This window comes from Pimephales promelas, chromosome 14 (assembly GCF_988280905.1).
Source record: "Pimephales promelas chromosome 14, fPimPro1.hap1.1, whole genome shotgun sequence".
Classification (NCBI taxonomy): Eukaryota; Metazoa; Chordata; class Actinopteri; order Cypriniformes; family Leuciscidae; genus Pimephales; species Pimephales promelas.
The window spans coordinates 903,207-918,331 of NC_142782.1; the positions used below are offsets into that span (position 1 = coordinate 903,207).

The 15,125-nt window shown below is 42.5% G+C and overlaps 1 protein-coding gene across 11 annotated transcripts in view; it reads right to left on the reverse strand.

Moving 5' to 3' along the window:
* The window catches only part of cdk11b (cyclin dependent kinase 11B), a 49,428-nt gene extending 35,669 nt beyond the window's left edge, over nt 1-13,759 (reverse strand). Inside the window, exons 1-12 of one of the 11 annotated variants that reach the window (XM_089119225.1) lie at nt 13,599-13,759; nt 12,665-12,794; nt 10,327-10,442; nt 9,586-9,713; nt 6,792-6,879; nt 5,934-6,073; nt 3,937-4,074; nt 2,631-2,729; nt 2,414-2,533; nt 2,194-2,268; nt 1,416-1,618; nt 1,131-1,343 (exon numbers count right to left, since the gene is read on the reverse strand). In XM_089119225.1, coding sequence (XP_088975351.1) covers nt 1,131-1,343; nt 1,416-1,618; nt 2,194-2,268; nt 2,414-2,533; nt 2,631-2,729; nt 3,937-4,074; nt 5,934-6,073; nt 6,792-6,879; nt 9,586-9,713; nt 10,327-10,442; nt 12,665-12,775 — 1,431 coding nt within the window. In that variant the 5' untranslated portion in view covers nt 12,776-12,794; nt 13,599-13,759. Of the gene's footprint in view, nt 1-1,130; nt 1,344-1,415; nt 1,619-2,193; nt 2,269-2,413; nt 2,534-2,630; nt 2,730-3,936; nt 4,075-5,933; nt 6,077-6,276; nt 6,288-6,731; nt 6,880-9,585; nt 9,714-10,326; nt 10,443-12,656; nt 12,798-13,304; nt 13,555-13,594 lie in introns of those variants that run through there. The other 10 variants (XM_089119224.1, XM_089119223.1, XM_089119220.1 and 7 more) reach the window with 10 other exon arrangements.
* Between the last annotated feature and the right edge of the window lie 1,366 nt (nt 13,760-15,125).

Sequence of the window (15,125 nt, forward strand, 5' to 3'; positions counted from 1 at the left end):
TATATTCGTCTCTTTTTAATTGGTTTTATCTCATTTAAACTTTGTGTAATTTATTTAGGCCTATTTTATTTTCTTATTCGTTAATAAACGTTTTATGGTTCTTATTTGTTTGGGCCCACATTTTGCCGATTTTCACTTTTTTCAGCCTATGCATGGGGTTATTTTTATTCGTTCGTTATGCTAATAAAAGTCTATAAATAAAAGTTTTATTATCAGCGAGTTGTTTTTTTTGTCCATTCAAGCAATTGACGCTTATTTCGAAAGTGAAAGTATAACGCGCACGCATTTAAAAGCTATTTAACCCCCCCGCCCTGCCCTCCACGGTGACACCGGGATTACCGGTGTTGTCACACGTCGATTAACCGGTGGGAAATTTTCCTCACCGCGGCAACCCTACTTTAAAGATGAAACTATATTTAATTTCTACAGTGAGCAAAGTGTTATTTTACATGTAGGCTTGATTTTTAAATTCTGTACCTGAAGACTGTTAGAGTTTGTAACTGTTCATCTCTGCTGGAGTATTTGTGCATTTGTCCTTATTTTATTACGGACGGTTCACTTGTTTTTAACTTCTTTTAACGCTCTGGGATTTTTGAATGGGTTTTTGCTAAATCGCCTGAAATAAGGTCTGTGGTGAACAAAGCCTCTAAATATGTTCACATTTTGATCTATGACATAGAACACACAGTTATAACCTGCTTCTTTATATAGGCTTCAAAATGTATACATTTTGGATTAACTTGTAAAGATTATCTTGATAGACAAAACATGGAAGGGTCACAACTCTTTGTTGAACACACATCTTATTTTTTTGCAATTTTCCAAGTCTACGAGGAAAATGCAGAGCTTTTTGATCAAGGGAACGTATGCGACACTAGCTTCCGAGTTGTCCTATAAAGTGATGTCATCACTTCTGCACTCTATACATGTATATATATATATTTTTTTTTTTTGCTGATCTGAAAAATGATCCAATTCGCGGCTCAAAAAACACAAATAATAATAATAATTATAATAATAATAATAATAATAATAATAAAAATGATCCGAACCGTGAATTTTGTGATTTGTTCCAGCACTATTAAAAATGAATAAACAGTAGTGAAAAGCGCGTGTGTGTGTTGTCTGACCCTGACGGTGACGATGTTGGGGTGCTGGGCCTTCAGGATGGTGTTGATCTCCCGCAGAGAGGTGATGGGGAAGCCCTCCTTCTCCTTCTCCATCTTCAGACGCTTCAGGGCCACGATCTCGTCCGTCTTCTTGTCTTTGGCCCGATACACCACTCCATACGTGCCCTCCTCGATGCGGTTCAAGCACTGGAACTCCTCCACGCTCCGACAGCCCTGAGCACAGACAGCAGAGTGAGTGTGTGTGTGTGTGTGTGTGTGTGTGTATGTGTGTGTGAGTGTGTGTACCTGTAAAGCGGGCAGGTATTTGGGCAGCTGCTTCTTCAGCTCCACAGGAGAGATGGGAGGAGACTCGGGGATGTAGTTCTCCTCGGGAGTGGCCGAGTGAGACGGAGACTGAGGCGTGACGTCGACCGGCTCTTCCTCTTCTTCCTCGGCCTCCTCTTCCTCAACGCTCACCTCAGAGTCGTGATCAAACCGAGACTCGGGAACTGGCAAAACAACACACTCACGTTTACACCAATGAACTCACAAGACTTATATACCCATGACCTCACAGGCTAAAGGTGCAGTGTGTAAGTTTAACAGCATCTAGTGGCGAGGTTGTGAACTGCACCCAACAGGGAGTCGCCAGTTCGGCAATGAGGTTTCTTTATGAAGATAAATATACTTAATTATTCAGTAAAATGATGTTATTGTGAATATTATTGTGACTTGTTCATCACTGTGTCAGTGTTTTACTCGCTGACTTTAACAGCTTCTGATCATGAAGAACAACATCGTGACGAAATGCGTGTGTCCGCTAAAGGGCCACCGTTATATAAGGTTTTTATACACCACTGAACACACAGTTATGTTTATGATACTGCATTTCTGTCCACAGATCCTCCTAAATATTACACACTGCACCTTTAAGAATAAAAGTAAATGTTTAAATTTACCACAGAATATCTTTACTAAAATTAGTCCAGGACTAATAAAAAAAAATTCAGAGTTTGTTTTCCCAAAAACTTTTCCAGAGTTTCCACGAACCCTGAGCAGTGTCAGAGATAAAAGCAATGCTCACTGGGAGGAATGTGGTTCCCGTTCTCTCGGTCCTCCTCCTCCTCCTCCTCTGACGGCTCTTCATCGCTCAGGACACCTGGGAAACACATCTCAGAAATTACACTTTTACAAATCATGTGCATCGTTTAATGTCCCGATGATGAAGATAAAGCACATATAAACAACCGGACATGCGCTCAACAGATGTGTGTGTGTGTGTGTGTGTGTGTGTGTGTATGAACCTCCGCTGTGTTCCGGCCCCTCAGACTCTGATCCTGACTCGCCCTCTTCTTCTCCCTCACTCTGGCTGCTGGACTCTTCCTCCTCATTCTCCTCACCCTCCTCTTCCTCAGAGCCAGAACCTGACGAAACACACACACACACGATCAACACACATCTAACTCAACTCAGAGAGAGAGAGAGAGAGAGAGAGAGAGAGAGAGAGAGAGCGAGATGTACCCAGTGATGATGACTCTGGTGTGATGGTCTTCCTCTCGCTGTCACTGATGTCCTGCAGATCAGACAGGAGATCTTTATCCTCCATCTTTCCCTCTCGCACTGCAAATATAAGAAAATATATATTTATTTATATAAGTTAACAGCAATTATTGCCTGTTTTAATGCAGGATTCCTGATCAGAATCACTGAAACATGTGTGCTCTGTAAAGCAGTGTTCGGTGAACCACAGCCTGGAGAATCCCTCTCGTGAACACACACACACACACACACACACACACACACACACACACGAGCTGGTGACCATGGAAGCCGTTTCCATCACAGAATAAACATAAAAAAAGGTAAATGTGACTTTTTATCTCACACTTCTGAAGTAAAGTCAGATTAAAGTGAAATAAAGTGGAAAGCATCAGAATTATATAAACTATTTTAATTATTCTATATATTATATAAACTTGAATTGTGGAAAATAAAGTCAGGATTTTGTTGAAGTCACAATTACCAATAATCTTTTATTCTCGAGTGGAAACAAGCTTCCATATAACATCTCAGTGTTTGATTTATGAAGTGTAACTGTGTGTGTGTGTGTGTGTGTGTGTGTGTGAGAGAGAGTGAGTGTTTGTGAATGAGTGAGTGTGTATGTGAGAGAGAGTGAATGTGTGTGTGTGTGTGTGTGTGTGTGTGTGTGTGTGTGTGTGAGTGAGTGAGTGTGTGTGTGTATGTGTGTGTGTCTGAGAGAGTGTGTGTATGTGAGTGAGTGAGTGAGTGAGTGAGTGTGTGTGTCTGAGTGTGAGTGAGTGCATGTATATATGTGTGTGTGTATGAGTGTGTGCATGTGTGAGTGTGTGTCTGAGTGTGTGTGAGTGAGTGAGTGAGTGCATATATATGTGTGTGTATGAGTGTGTGCGTGTGTGTCTGAGTGTGAGTGAGTGAGTGAGTGCATATATATGTGTGTGTATGAGTGTGTGCATGTGTGAGTGTGTGTATGAGTGTGTTTATGTGTGAGTGTGTGTCTGAGTGTGTGTGAGTGAGTGAGTGAGTGTGTGTGTATGAGTGTGTGTCTGAGTGTGTGTGAGTGAGTGAGTGCATGTATGTGTGTGTGTATGAGTGTGTTTATGTGTGAGTGTGTGTCTGAGTGTGTGTGAGTGAGTGAGTGCATGTATGTGTGCGTGTATGAGTGTGTGTGTGTCTGAGTGTGTGTGTGTGAGTGAGTGCATGTATGTGTGTGTGTATGAGTGTGTGTGTGTGTCTGAGTGTGTGTGAGTGAGTGAGTGCATGTATGTGTGTGTGTGTGTGTGTGTGTGACCTGCTCTGCGCGGGTCGCTGGTCTCGGCTTTGGTCTCTCTCGGCGGGCGAGCAGGACTGCGGCTTCGGCTCCGGTGACGAGAACGGCCTTTATCTGCGAACTCCTCGGCAGGAACTCCTCGGTGATGCGACACGGGCCCTGAACACACACACACACACACACACCAGGGTCTGTAAGTCCCGTGTAATCTGGCCAAGAACTTCAACACACAAAAGCACAGTCCAGTTTTTTCTGTGACACTGAAGGACAGGGGTATTACAGGAGCGGGTCCAGTGATGGGAATAACGGCGTTATAAAATAACGCTGTTACTAGCGGCATTACTTTTTCCAGTAACGAGTAATCTAATTGGTTACTCTTCTCATCTTAACAATGGCGTTACCATTACTGCCAAAAATGCGTCCCGTTACTATAACAACTGATGAAGCTGTTTGTTTTTCATCAGACCAACTAGATCTCCGAGCGAGAGCGACTTTTTTACTGTTTTTCCATTGAGCACGAGACAAGCGCATAGATGCGGACGATTGGCTGAGAAAGAGTAAACCGTCATTGTAAGCCAATCAGAGGTAGAGTTGGGCGGGTGTTCAAAAGCACGCATAGTAGTGATGAGCATTCGGCTCTTTTGACTCACAAACGGCTCTTTAAATGACTTTGACTATAATATTTAAATTTTTATTGATTAAATTATTTAATTTCTATAGGCTAAATTTGTAAAAAAAAAAATAGAGTCGGCTCTTCAGATATGCGAGCCAGCTCCCGACGTTCAAATAAAAGAGTCGGCTCGGACCCATCAAAAGCTCATTTGCGAACGAGTCGATCCATCATCACCTACGCTCCTCCGCGAACGACCCATCATCACTATCGGCTAACGCTCATGAATTGCGAACGACCCATCATAACGCATAGTCGGACAGGAATAACGGACACAAGGAATAACACAAGCCAGTCAATCAACGAGAGACAGGTATGCCAAATAATCCAAAAGTAGCCTTCTCTAAATGGTATTGCTCATGTCCATGTCCATGCACAATATTGCGATCATCCATCCTCTAAAGAACAATCCAGATACAATTTCTCAGTGTTATTTATTTGTTCGTTTTCATCTCAATGCAGTGAGCGAGGAGCAGCAGCACGACATTCATCTCAAGGAAGGAACACAAGTTGAGTCAAAATAAAAGTCCCCATTTGTTCACACATGCGCACAATGAACTCTTGCACATTTATAACAGTAAATAGCATAAAGTAAAAACAAAATAACAGTAAGAAACATAAAATAATATAGTTAATGAGAACATATAACTCAACAGCTTAACAAACTTAATTTAATTTTGCCCAGTTGTGGCCTGTTGAGGGGCAATAAATATCAAAATATTGTGTTATTTGCATTGATCCACTATATAAACATAATATCATCATACATGGCATTTGATTGGAGGCTAGTCTCACTTTGTCCCACAGCAACATTTTTTTTTAAATGTGTGTACAATGTTTCATGTTTCTGTTAATAATGTATTGTATTAAGTGTCCATTTCATTATAAAATTCAGATTTTTCATCAATAATTGAACAAGCACATGTGTTTTAAGTTCCGTTAAATAGGGGTAGGGGTGGGGTCAAATTTGAGCATTTAAAATTTAATTTTACTTGAAAGTAACGCAATAGTTTTTTAAACTTTTAAATTTGTAACTGAGTTACTAATTTAGTTACTTTTTGGAAGAAGTAACTGTAACTAATTACTTTTTAAAAGTAACTTGCCCAACACTGAACGGGTCCTCCTGCACACACTCTGCTCTGATGTGAGGAAGTGACATCAGAGGTCACGAGGAGCCGACGACAGGCTGGAGAACATCCTGTTATCGTGGTTAAAGTCACGAGGGAAACGGCTCGTGTTTGGCTCTGCCCAACGAACGCTCAGTGTGACTATGATCCGGGAGCATTACAGGTCAGAGGTCAGACTGGATCAGAGCAGTGAGATGCGAGCGGTGTGTGTGTGTGTGTACCGTCTCTGCGCGCGTCACGCTCCTTGCGGCGCTCCTCCGCTCTGCGCTCGCGCTCCTTCAGCTCGCGCTGCTCCTTCTGCTGCTGCTCCCGCACCTTACGGTCCCGCTCCCGCTGACGCTCCAGCTGCTCCAGACGATCCCTGCTGGTTCACACACACACACACTGAAGTCAGGTCCAGCTGCGACACACTCAACAGCCGGGAGACACACACACACACACACTTCTGAACCAGAGACTCACGTGCATCGCATCACTGTCAATCATAAATCAGGTAACCGTGCTTTCTGACCTTATAACAACTGTGTGTGTGTGAGTGTGTGTGTGTGTGTGTGTGTGTTGGACCTCTCTCTGCGGGAGTGTGTGTGTGTGTGTGTGTGTGTGTGTGTTGGACCTCTCTCTGCAGGAGTGTGTGTGTGTGTTGGACCTCTCTATGCGGGAGTGAGTGTGTGTGTGTGTGTGTGTGTGTGTGTGAGTGTGTGTGTGTGTTTGTGAGTGTGTGTTGGACCTCTCTCTGCAGGAGTGTGTGTGTGTGTTGGACCTCTCTATGCGGGAGTGAGTGTGTGTGTGTGTGTGTGTGTGTGTGTGTGAGTGTGTGTGTGTGTTGGACCTCTCTATGCGGGAGTGTGTGTGTGTGTGTGTTGGACCTCTCTATGCGGGAGTGAGTGTGTGTGTGTGTGTTTGTGAGTGTGTGTTGGACCTCTCTCTACGGGAGTGTGTGTGTGTGTTTGTGAGTGTGTTGGACCTCTCTCTACGGGAGTGTGTGTGTGTGTGTGTGTGTTTGTGAGTGTGTGTTGGACCTCTCTCTGCGGGAGTGAGCTCTGGCTTGATCTCTTCGTTTCTGACGCTCATAATCTCGCCTGGTTTTGTTTTCGTCCTGCCACTGTCTCTTCCTCCTCTCGTTCTCGCGCTCCTTCTCTTTGTCTTTTGTGCGAATGTGTTTCCCTGCTGTGAAGACAATAAACCAGACAGAACAGGTCAAACTTTATATACACACAATGCATGAACATGTAAATGAATCATTTAACACAATGCACTTATTGTGTACATCCATGTTTTCCAGTTGTACTTATATGGAAAAGTACCTGCATGTGATTATAGATGCAGAGGAAGATTTATTAAAGTTTCCCTATTCTGCTTGATGTGTTCAGGCTCGACTAGAACAGGAATGTTGATTATTCTCCTCATATTCTCCATTGTTGCGGCTCCTCTCTTCCCAGTCTGTCAGTAACGCTCTGTTTACTTCCTGTCTCTATGAAGCCCCTCCTCCTGAAAGCACACTGTGCTCTGATTGGTCGGCTGGATCGGTGTGTTGTGATTGGTCGAACGCGTCGAGTGTGTTTGGGAAATGCCCCGCCCCTTTCCATAACCTCCAGTTTAACACACTACTAACTAGGATTTGGTATTGATTGGGACACCAGAACCTATTGAGTGTTTTTAAACTGTTCTTATTCTCGGGGGAACGAGCGGCAGTCGCTAGCAGTGTAGCGCCGTAGGCTACAGTTTAGAGGAGCGCGCGCTCGCAACGGGGAAAACATGAAGCTGACTTCACAACATCAGTTCAGATATCAATATCATAACGAATAGAAATAACCTTAAATAATGTATGGTTATCCGCACCTTCCGTCTCTTGTGTATAGTTACTTTTTAAACGGGAAGATCACATTCAGAATGACACGCTACGCTAGTGGTTGCTGTGGTAATTAAAAACCCGCTTGTTAAAGCGAATGTATAATCCTGTATCTGAGGCAAAAGTTATATATTTCTCCAAAAGCAGCTGATGCACTCTTCTTCAAGGCTGTGCTGGTGCATCTGAGGTGCAGGTCATGGGGTTACTCAGATCTCGCTGAGACCGGTAAGCATTCGCTCCACTGCGTATTTTTATATTTTGAATATGTTCCCGAACCCCTTGTGCCTCGAGGTGTTGCTCCAAAAAAGGTCATGACACACATGGGTACACCTCTTCCCGTCATGGCGATCCGTCGCGCTGGTCGTGTTTGACGGGCGTAGTAACCATAACTATGGGGCGTGACTTTTGTGAATGGTCAATTCACAGTTTGGTTCTGCTCAACCAGGCCCCGCCCCTCAATCGGCATATTAATTATAAAATGAGGAATTGAGTGACAGGGCCCACCCCTTTATTATGCAAATGAATCATATAAATGAGGAATTTAGTGACAGGGCACGCCCCTTTATTCTACATATTAATTATTTAAATGAGGTACTTAGTGACAGGGCCCACTCCTTTATTCTACATATGAATTATATAAATGAGGAATTGAGTGACAGGCCCCGCCCCGCCCCTTTATTCAGAATATATGAATTATTTAAATGAGGAATTTAGTGACAGGCCACGCCTCTTTATTCTGGATATTAATTATTTAAATGAAGAATTTAGTGACAGGCCACGCCTCTTTATTCTGCATATGAATTATTTAAATGAGGAATTTAGTAACAGGCCCCACCCCTTTATTCTGCATATGAATTATTTAAATGAGGAATTAAGTGACAGGCCCCACCCTTTTATTCTGCATATTAATTATTTAAATGAGGAATTGAGTGACAGGCCCCACCCCTTTATTCTGCATATGAATTATTTAAATGAGGAATTTAGTGACAGGCCCCACCCCTTTATTCTGCATATGAATTATATAAATGAGGAATTGAGTGACAGGCCCCACCCCTTTATTCTGCATATGAATTATTTAAATGAGGAATTTAGTGACAGGCCCCACCCCTTTATTCTGCATATGAATTATTTAAATGAGGAATTGAGTGACAGGCCCCACCCCTTTATTCTGCATATGAATTATTTAAATGAGGAATTTAGTGACAGGCCCCACCCCTTTATTCTGCATATGAATTATTTAAATGAGGAATTGAGTGACAAGCCCCACCCCTTTATTCTGCATATGAATTATTTAAATGAGGAATTGAGTGACAGGCCCCACCCCTTTATTCTGCATATGAATTATTTAAATGAGGAATTGAGTGACAAGCCCCACCCCTTTATTCTGCATATGAATTATTTAAATGAGGAATTGAGTGATAGGCCCCACCCCTTTATTCTGCATATGAATTATTTAAATGAGGAATTTAGTGACAGGCCCCACCCCTTTATTCTGCATATGAATTATTTAAATGAGGAATTGAGTGACAGGCCCCACCCCTTTATTCTGCATATGAATTATTTAAATGAGGAATTTAGTGACAGGCCCCACCCCTTTATTCTGCATATGAATTATTTAAATGAGGAGTTTAGTGACAGGCCCCACCCCTTTATTCTGCATATGAATTATTTAAATGAGGAATTGAGTGATAGGCCCCACCCCTTTATTCTGCATATGAATTATATAAATGAGGAATTGAGTGATAGGCCCCACCCCTTTATTCTGCATATGAATTATTTAAATGAGGAACTGAGTGACAGGCCCCGCCCTTTTATTCTGCATATGAATTATTTAAATTAGTAGTTTAGTGACAGGCCCTGCCCCTTTATTCTGCACATGCATTATTTAAATGAGGAGTTTAATAGCAGGCCCCGCCCCTTTATTCTGCATGTGCATTATTTAAATGAGGAATTGAGTGACAGGCCCTGCCCTTTTATTCAACATATGCATTATTTAAATGTTGAGCCCTGCATTAAACACTGACCGTCTTCGTCCGACTGGCTCCTGTGCCGCCGCTTGTCCTTCCTCTTCTCCTCTTTTCTGTGGTAGGACTTGTCTTTCCTGGCGATCTGCTGTGGGGGTTTGATGGCCAGAGACTCGTCCTCCTCTCCTCTGCAGAAACACACACACACACAAACACGAGTCCACGTTACTCATGTTCCCATAAACCTCTTTTACTTCATCCTTCCCTCACACTTTGTAACATATCTTTCCATCGTGGGTCAAAATGACCCGAAGCCACGACAATTATACTTATTTCTGTCCAGAAAGCTTGTTTTATTTCATTTTGATGCATTTTTGAGGGTATTTTTTTATTTTATTTACCTCTAAATGACCCGATTTGATCAATAAACAGTAATGTAAGCAGATTCCCCACATCCTTTCAACTTAAATTCAAAATAACTCACAATTTAGTGCATAAATAACCCTTTTAATTCAGCTCTAAATATCTTACATTGTGTCTCTGCCGACCTCTTGTGGGAAATAATAACACATGATATTTCATGACTCTAGATGGGCTTATATCTCTATATGAGCTGTTCCGCTGGGTCCTAAAGCCAGTCTCTCTGCCGTGTGCATTCAGATACACATGTACACATTATACAATCTTTTTTTTGGTAAAAGTTTTAGCATTTTTAGTTTGAATTTTGAGCATGTTTAGGTTTTTCTACTGAGGCTTTCCAGGTCAATCTGAGCACACACAATAGTTGGGGTGAGGCGAGACCTGTCTTCAGTGGAGTCCTCCCGCATGTAGGGTGAGTTCCGGATTGTTATTTCCATCTTGTGGTCTCGTAGCTCTCCTTCCTCCGGAGTGTCCCGTTTGGATTCCCGATCATCCGTCTGTCACACAAAACACATCCGACTGGAAATGGCAGCAAATGTACAGAGACACTAAATATTTTACAATAAACTTGCATGCTCATAATCATCAGTCAATTCATATTTCGTGATGATTAAAGCAGGGCTCCACATTAAAGGGATAGTTCACTTTGAAATGAATGTTTGATATGTTTTATCTTACCTCAAGGGCATCCAAGATGTAGGTGTCTTTGTTTCCACAGTATTTTCAATTTTGACATTTTTCAGTCAAACCGAAAGAAAAGGCACAAGAAAAGGCCTGATGTGGAGCCCTGATTAAAACACATTAGGGCTGTGAATCTTTGGGTAGACAGCGAATCGATTCGATTCACGATTCATAGGTTTTCGATTCGATTCATGAACGATTTGTGCAAATTCAGAACGATTCGATTCGATGCGATTCACATCCAAATTCGATGCGATTCGATTAATTCGATTCGATTCTTAATTTTTTATATGCATTATAGTATTATTTCAATGCTTCACCCATCTTTGTCTGGGTTTGAATTAGCCTACAGCGGCCTTCAGGGATCAGATAGTGGGGATTTTGTCCATTGTTAATGTTAGTTCATGTTTGTTTTTAATTTGAATGAATATATTATTATTAAAAAAAATTCAATGGCCAACAAATTAGCATTTGCAAGTGGCAAATATTTTGAAAAAGGCTTTTAAAGTATTGCATTAAATGACTACATGCACAAATTAATGGAGACGTTTTCATTAGTTTCATTTTGCGTCCTCTCAGTGCACTCGTTATCATCTTTTCAGTGGATTTTGCTCGCGTTCGGTCCCATAGCTCTCATGCTTTCAAAACGTTAACTACAGATTTTTGAGCAGTCCATGTTTGAGCTCTCCAGCTGAGCTCTCTGTCGAGAAAGCAATAGTTTTGAGGCAAACCGTTCAAGCCATTGATAAAGCTGCCATGCCATTGCATGGGCACTATGAAATAAAACGCTTTCATTCATTTATTACATGGACTCTCCGTACACGCAAGGTGGTCTCTCGCTCGCTTTCCCTCTCTGCCGAGTGCGTGCAGCCGCGTGTGAACGCGCGATACGCGGTTTGGAGCACATTCAGCACAACCTCTGTCTCGTATGCACGCTCGCTCTAGATTCCGGGAGATTTTAACTAATTTGCGGTAATACAAGCTGATCACGACATGAGTAGCTCAACAGGTAGAAAGATAAACTCATCTTTCAGGCATTTGACCGACCGGGCTTCAGCGTGAGAAATCAGGGGTGTGTGAGCGCCTGAAACCAATCAAATGCGGATGTCGTATGACGGCCAATGCGTGAGGCAGCTTGTACCAGGAACACTTTAAGGTTGTGTTTATATATATTTTAAACCACTGAATCGCTATAAAATCGTGATTAATTCGATTCTTAGCCTTTTAAATCGATTATTCACGTAAATAAACGATTCACGATTCAAAATACATGTTTCAGGATCGATGCATATGCATCGCCAGGATTTATAATCGATGCATCGAGAAAACGAGTGAATCGTTACACCCCTAAAACACATCATGCTACCTGCATATGAATTTTTACAAGGATTTCCAAACCTTCAGGCCCCAGATATGCTCCTCCTCACGCAACTCCTGACCTCTGACCCCTCCTCTAATCGTCTCCCCTGACCTCTGACCCTTCCTTACTCGTCTCCCCTGACCCCATTCTCTAATCGTCTCCCGACCTCTGACCTCTTCTCTGATCGTCCCCCCCCTGACCTCTGACCCTTCCTCTAATCGTCTCCCGACCTCTGACCCCTTCTCTAATCGTCTCCTCTGACCCCTCCTCTAATCGTCTCTCCTGACCTCTGACCCTTCCTCTAATCGTCTCCCCTGACATCTGATCTCTTCTCTAATCGTCTCCCCTGACTTCTGACACCTCCTCTAATTGACTCCCCTGACCTCTGACCCCTCCTCTAATCGTCTCCCCTGACCTCTGACCCCCCCCCCTCTGATCGTCTCCCCTGACCTCTGACCCCTCCTCTAATCGTCACCCCTGACCCCTTCCCTAATAATCTCCACTGACCCCTCCTCTAATCGTCTCCCCTGACCTCTGACCCCCCCCCCCTCTGATCGTCTCCCCTGACCTCTGACCCCTCCTCTAATCGTCTCCCCTGAGCCGGTTTGAAAACCCCCCGATTATGATCAGCACTCATGAGTCAGATCGAAGCGTATGATGATGAACTGACTCTCTTACGTTCTTTACTCGTTTAGGGTCGCTCTTCTCTTCCAGCTCTCGTCTGCGCTTCTTCTCTTGGAGGATCTCGTCTAACGTTTTAACTTTCCAGGTTTCCTTTTCGTCCCCCATCAGCTCCAAATCACCTCCACTGCAACACCAGAGGAGAGAAGGTGGATTCACAGACACACACACACACACACACACTCAGACAAACAAACACTCTCTCTCTTGCTCCCTCACACGTGACACACTCTCGTTCTCTCTCTCACACACACATACAAACACACACTCGTTCTCTCTTTCACACACACTCGTTTTCTCTCATACACGTACATACAAACACACTCACACACACAAACAAACACACACTCGTTCTCTCTCTCACACGAACACTCGCTTTTTTTCTCTCTCTCTCACACACACACACACACACACACATTCTCGTTCTCTCTCTCTCTCACACACACACATTCAGTAAAGCTTGATAAAGTTGATGCCACAATCTTATAAATGGCTAGACCGCGTCACGTGAGTTCACTCGGTCTTGTTATTTCGCTTTATTTTCTGTCATTGATTATCAGAAAACAGTTCTGGGAGGATTTACATGTTACGAAGTTCAACAAATGTGTAAAACTATGTTTTGGAAACGTAACGTTACCATGTGGTGATAATAAACACAATATGAAATGATTCGGCGATTCTCCACCGCACTGTCTGTAAAGAATGTTCCTGCAGAACTAAAAAAAAAAATCACGGAATACAGAATTATTAGTGTGTTTATGTTTAACGTTAAGCCGAGCGTCAGATTCACATGAACTTCACGCGCGCGTCCGAGAGCTCTCATGCACTCTCACAACAAGAGAAACAGCACGCGCGCTTAAACTTTAAAACAATAACGCGCTAATAAGCTGATATTAACACTGTAGAAGTTTTTCAATATTTCCTTACCCACCTGTGATTTATTCGGCGCGTTTTCACAACACCGGAAAAACGATTCACTTCCTCCTACTTCCGGCCAATTACTTCCAGGTCGATGCGGTGCGCAGCATAGATATCATATAGGTAGACGCCCTATCGACCGCTACTGCCTATTGGCACGGACGAGAATTGGAGCCGCCATCTTAAACCGGTCATCCGCTCCGCTCAGTGTGATCTGAATGGCAGGTGAAATGAGCTGTCAGCGCATTAAATTAATCATATTTCACTGAATACTGAACTGATTTTCACGCGTTTTTTTTTTTTGCTGCAAAGGTCATTCATGTAGCTATGATACAGGACACATGGTTCGGAGTATTTTAATGTCCATTGTAGGTTAACAGTAATATAATATTCTGATATAAGATATAAAGTGACCAGACACAATATATGTGATGAAGGATATAATGTATTTTATAATTCACACACTATAAATATAATAAAGAAGCAGAAACAGATAGTAGCAGTAAAGTAAGATATTTTAATAAGTTGAAGAAACAGTTTATGATTGACACACGCACATACACACGCACATACATACACTCACACTCACTCACACACACTCACTCTCTCTCTCTCTCTCTCTCTCTCTCTCTCTCTCTCTCACACACAGAACGCAGCCACCTGTAATAAAAATTGACAGGGCAGTTGAATGCTTATCTGACAACCTAGAAGCTTTTGTAATTATTACTTTAACAGTTACCCCACCTCTCCATGCCGGGTGAACACCGGCTGATGCAGTAAACAGCATTTCACAACGATTTCAGTACAGTAATTGCAAATATCCTTGCTCCTTCTCGATTATCTGGTAATATTCTATTCACAAAATACAACCAATAGTACGGTAATGTTAAGACTTACTTGTGAAAAGCCCTATTTTCGGTGGTCCGGCGATTAGAACAGGAAAATGCTCCACAGTGCTCTGGCATCTAATCTGCTGCCACGCAACGAAACTAGGAATACGACCGGTTCAAGATGGCGGCCGAATTTCTCGTTTTCCAGCGGGCAATAGGGTATCTAGTCTCTATATATCTATGGTGCGCAGCGCCAGAGCAGCGCAAACAAAGAGCAAACTGGCGCAAATCTCCATGACATCACACCGCCACCTGCCGGCGCTTTAGTGGATCGCACAATATGTATGACGCATGCAATAAAAACACATTTTAAACACGATTTAATGATATGAATTGGTTTTGTTGTTCTTATTATAAAACCAGCTTTACATGTCATTAAAACATTTTTTTTACCTGTGTTATCTAATAATTTACATTATATTTTGCATATTTCATAACAGAATAATGCGATTGGTCGCTCGTCACCAGCGCTGAGAAATGACATGTACCACGTGACCACGCAATTCGCGCCTGGAATTGAAATTATTTTTAACGATTATTAATTCAGTTACTCGTTTGTGTTTCATGTTTCTCAAACTATGTCAAATAATACGACATAATTAATGTATGATCATCTCAAGATGTCGTCGATCAAAATGTTATTGGCCTAC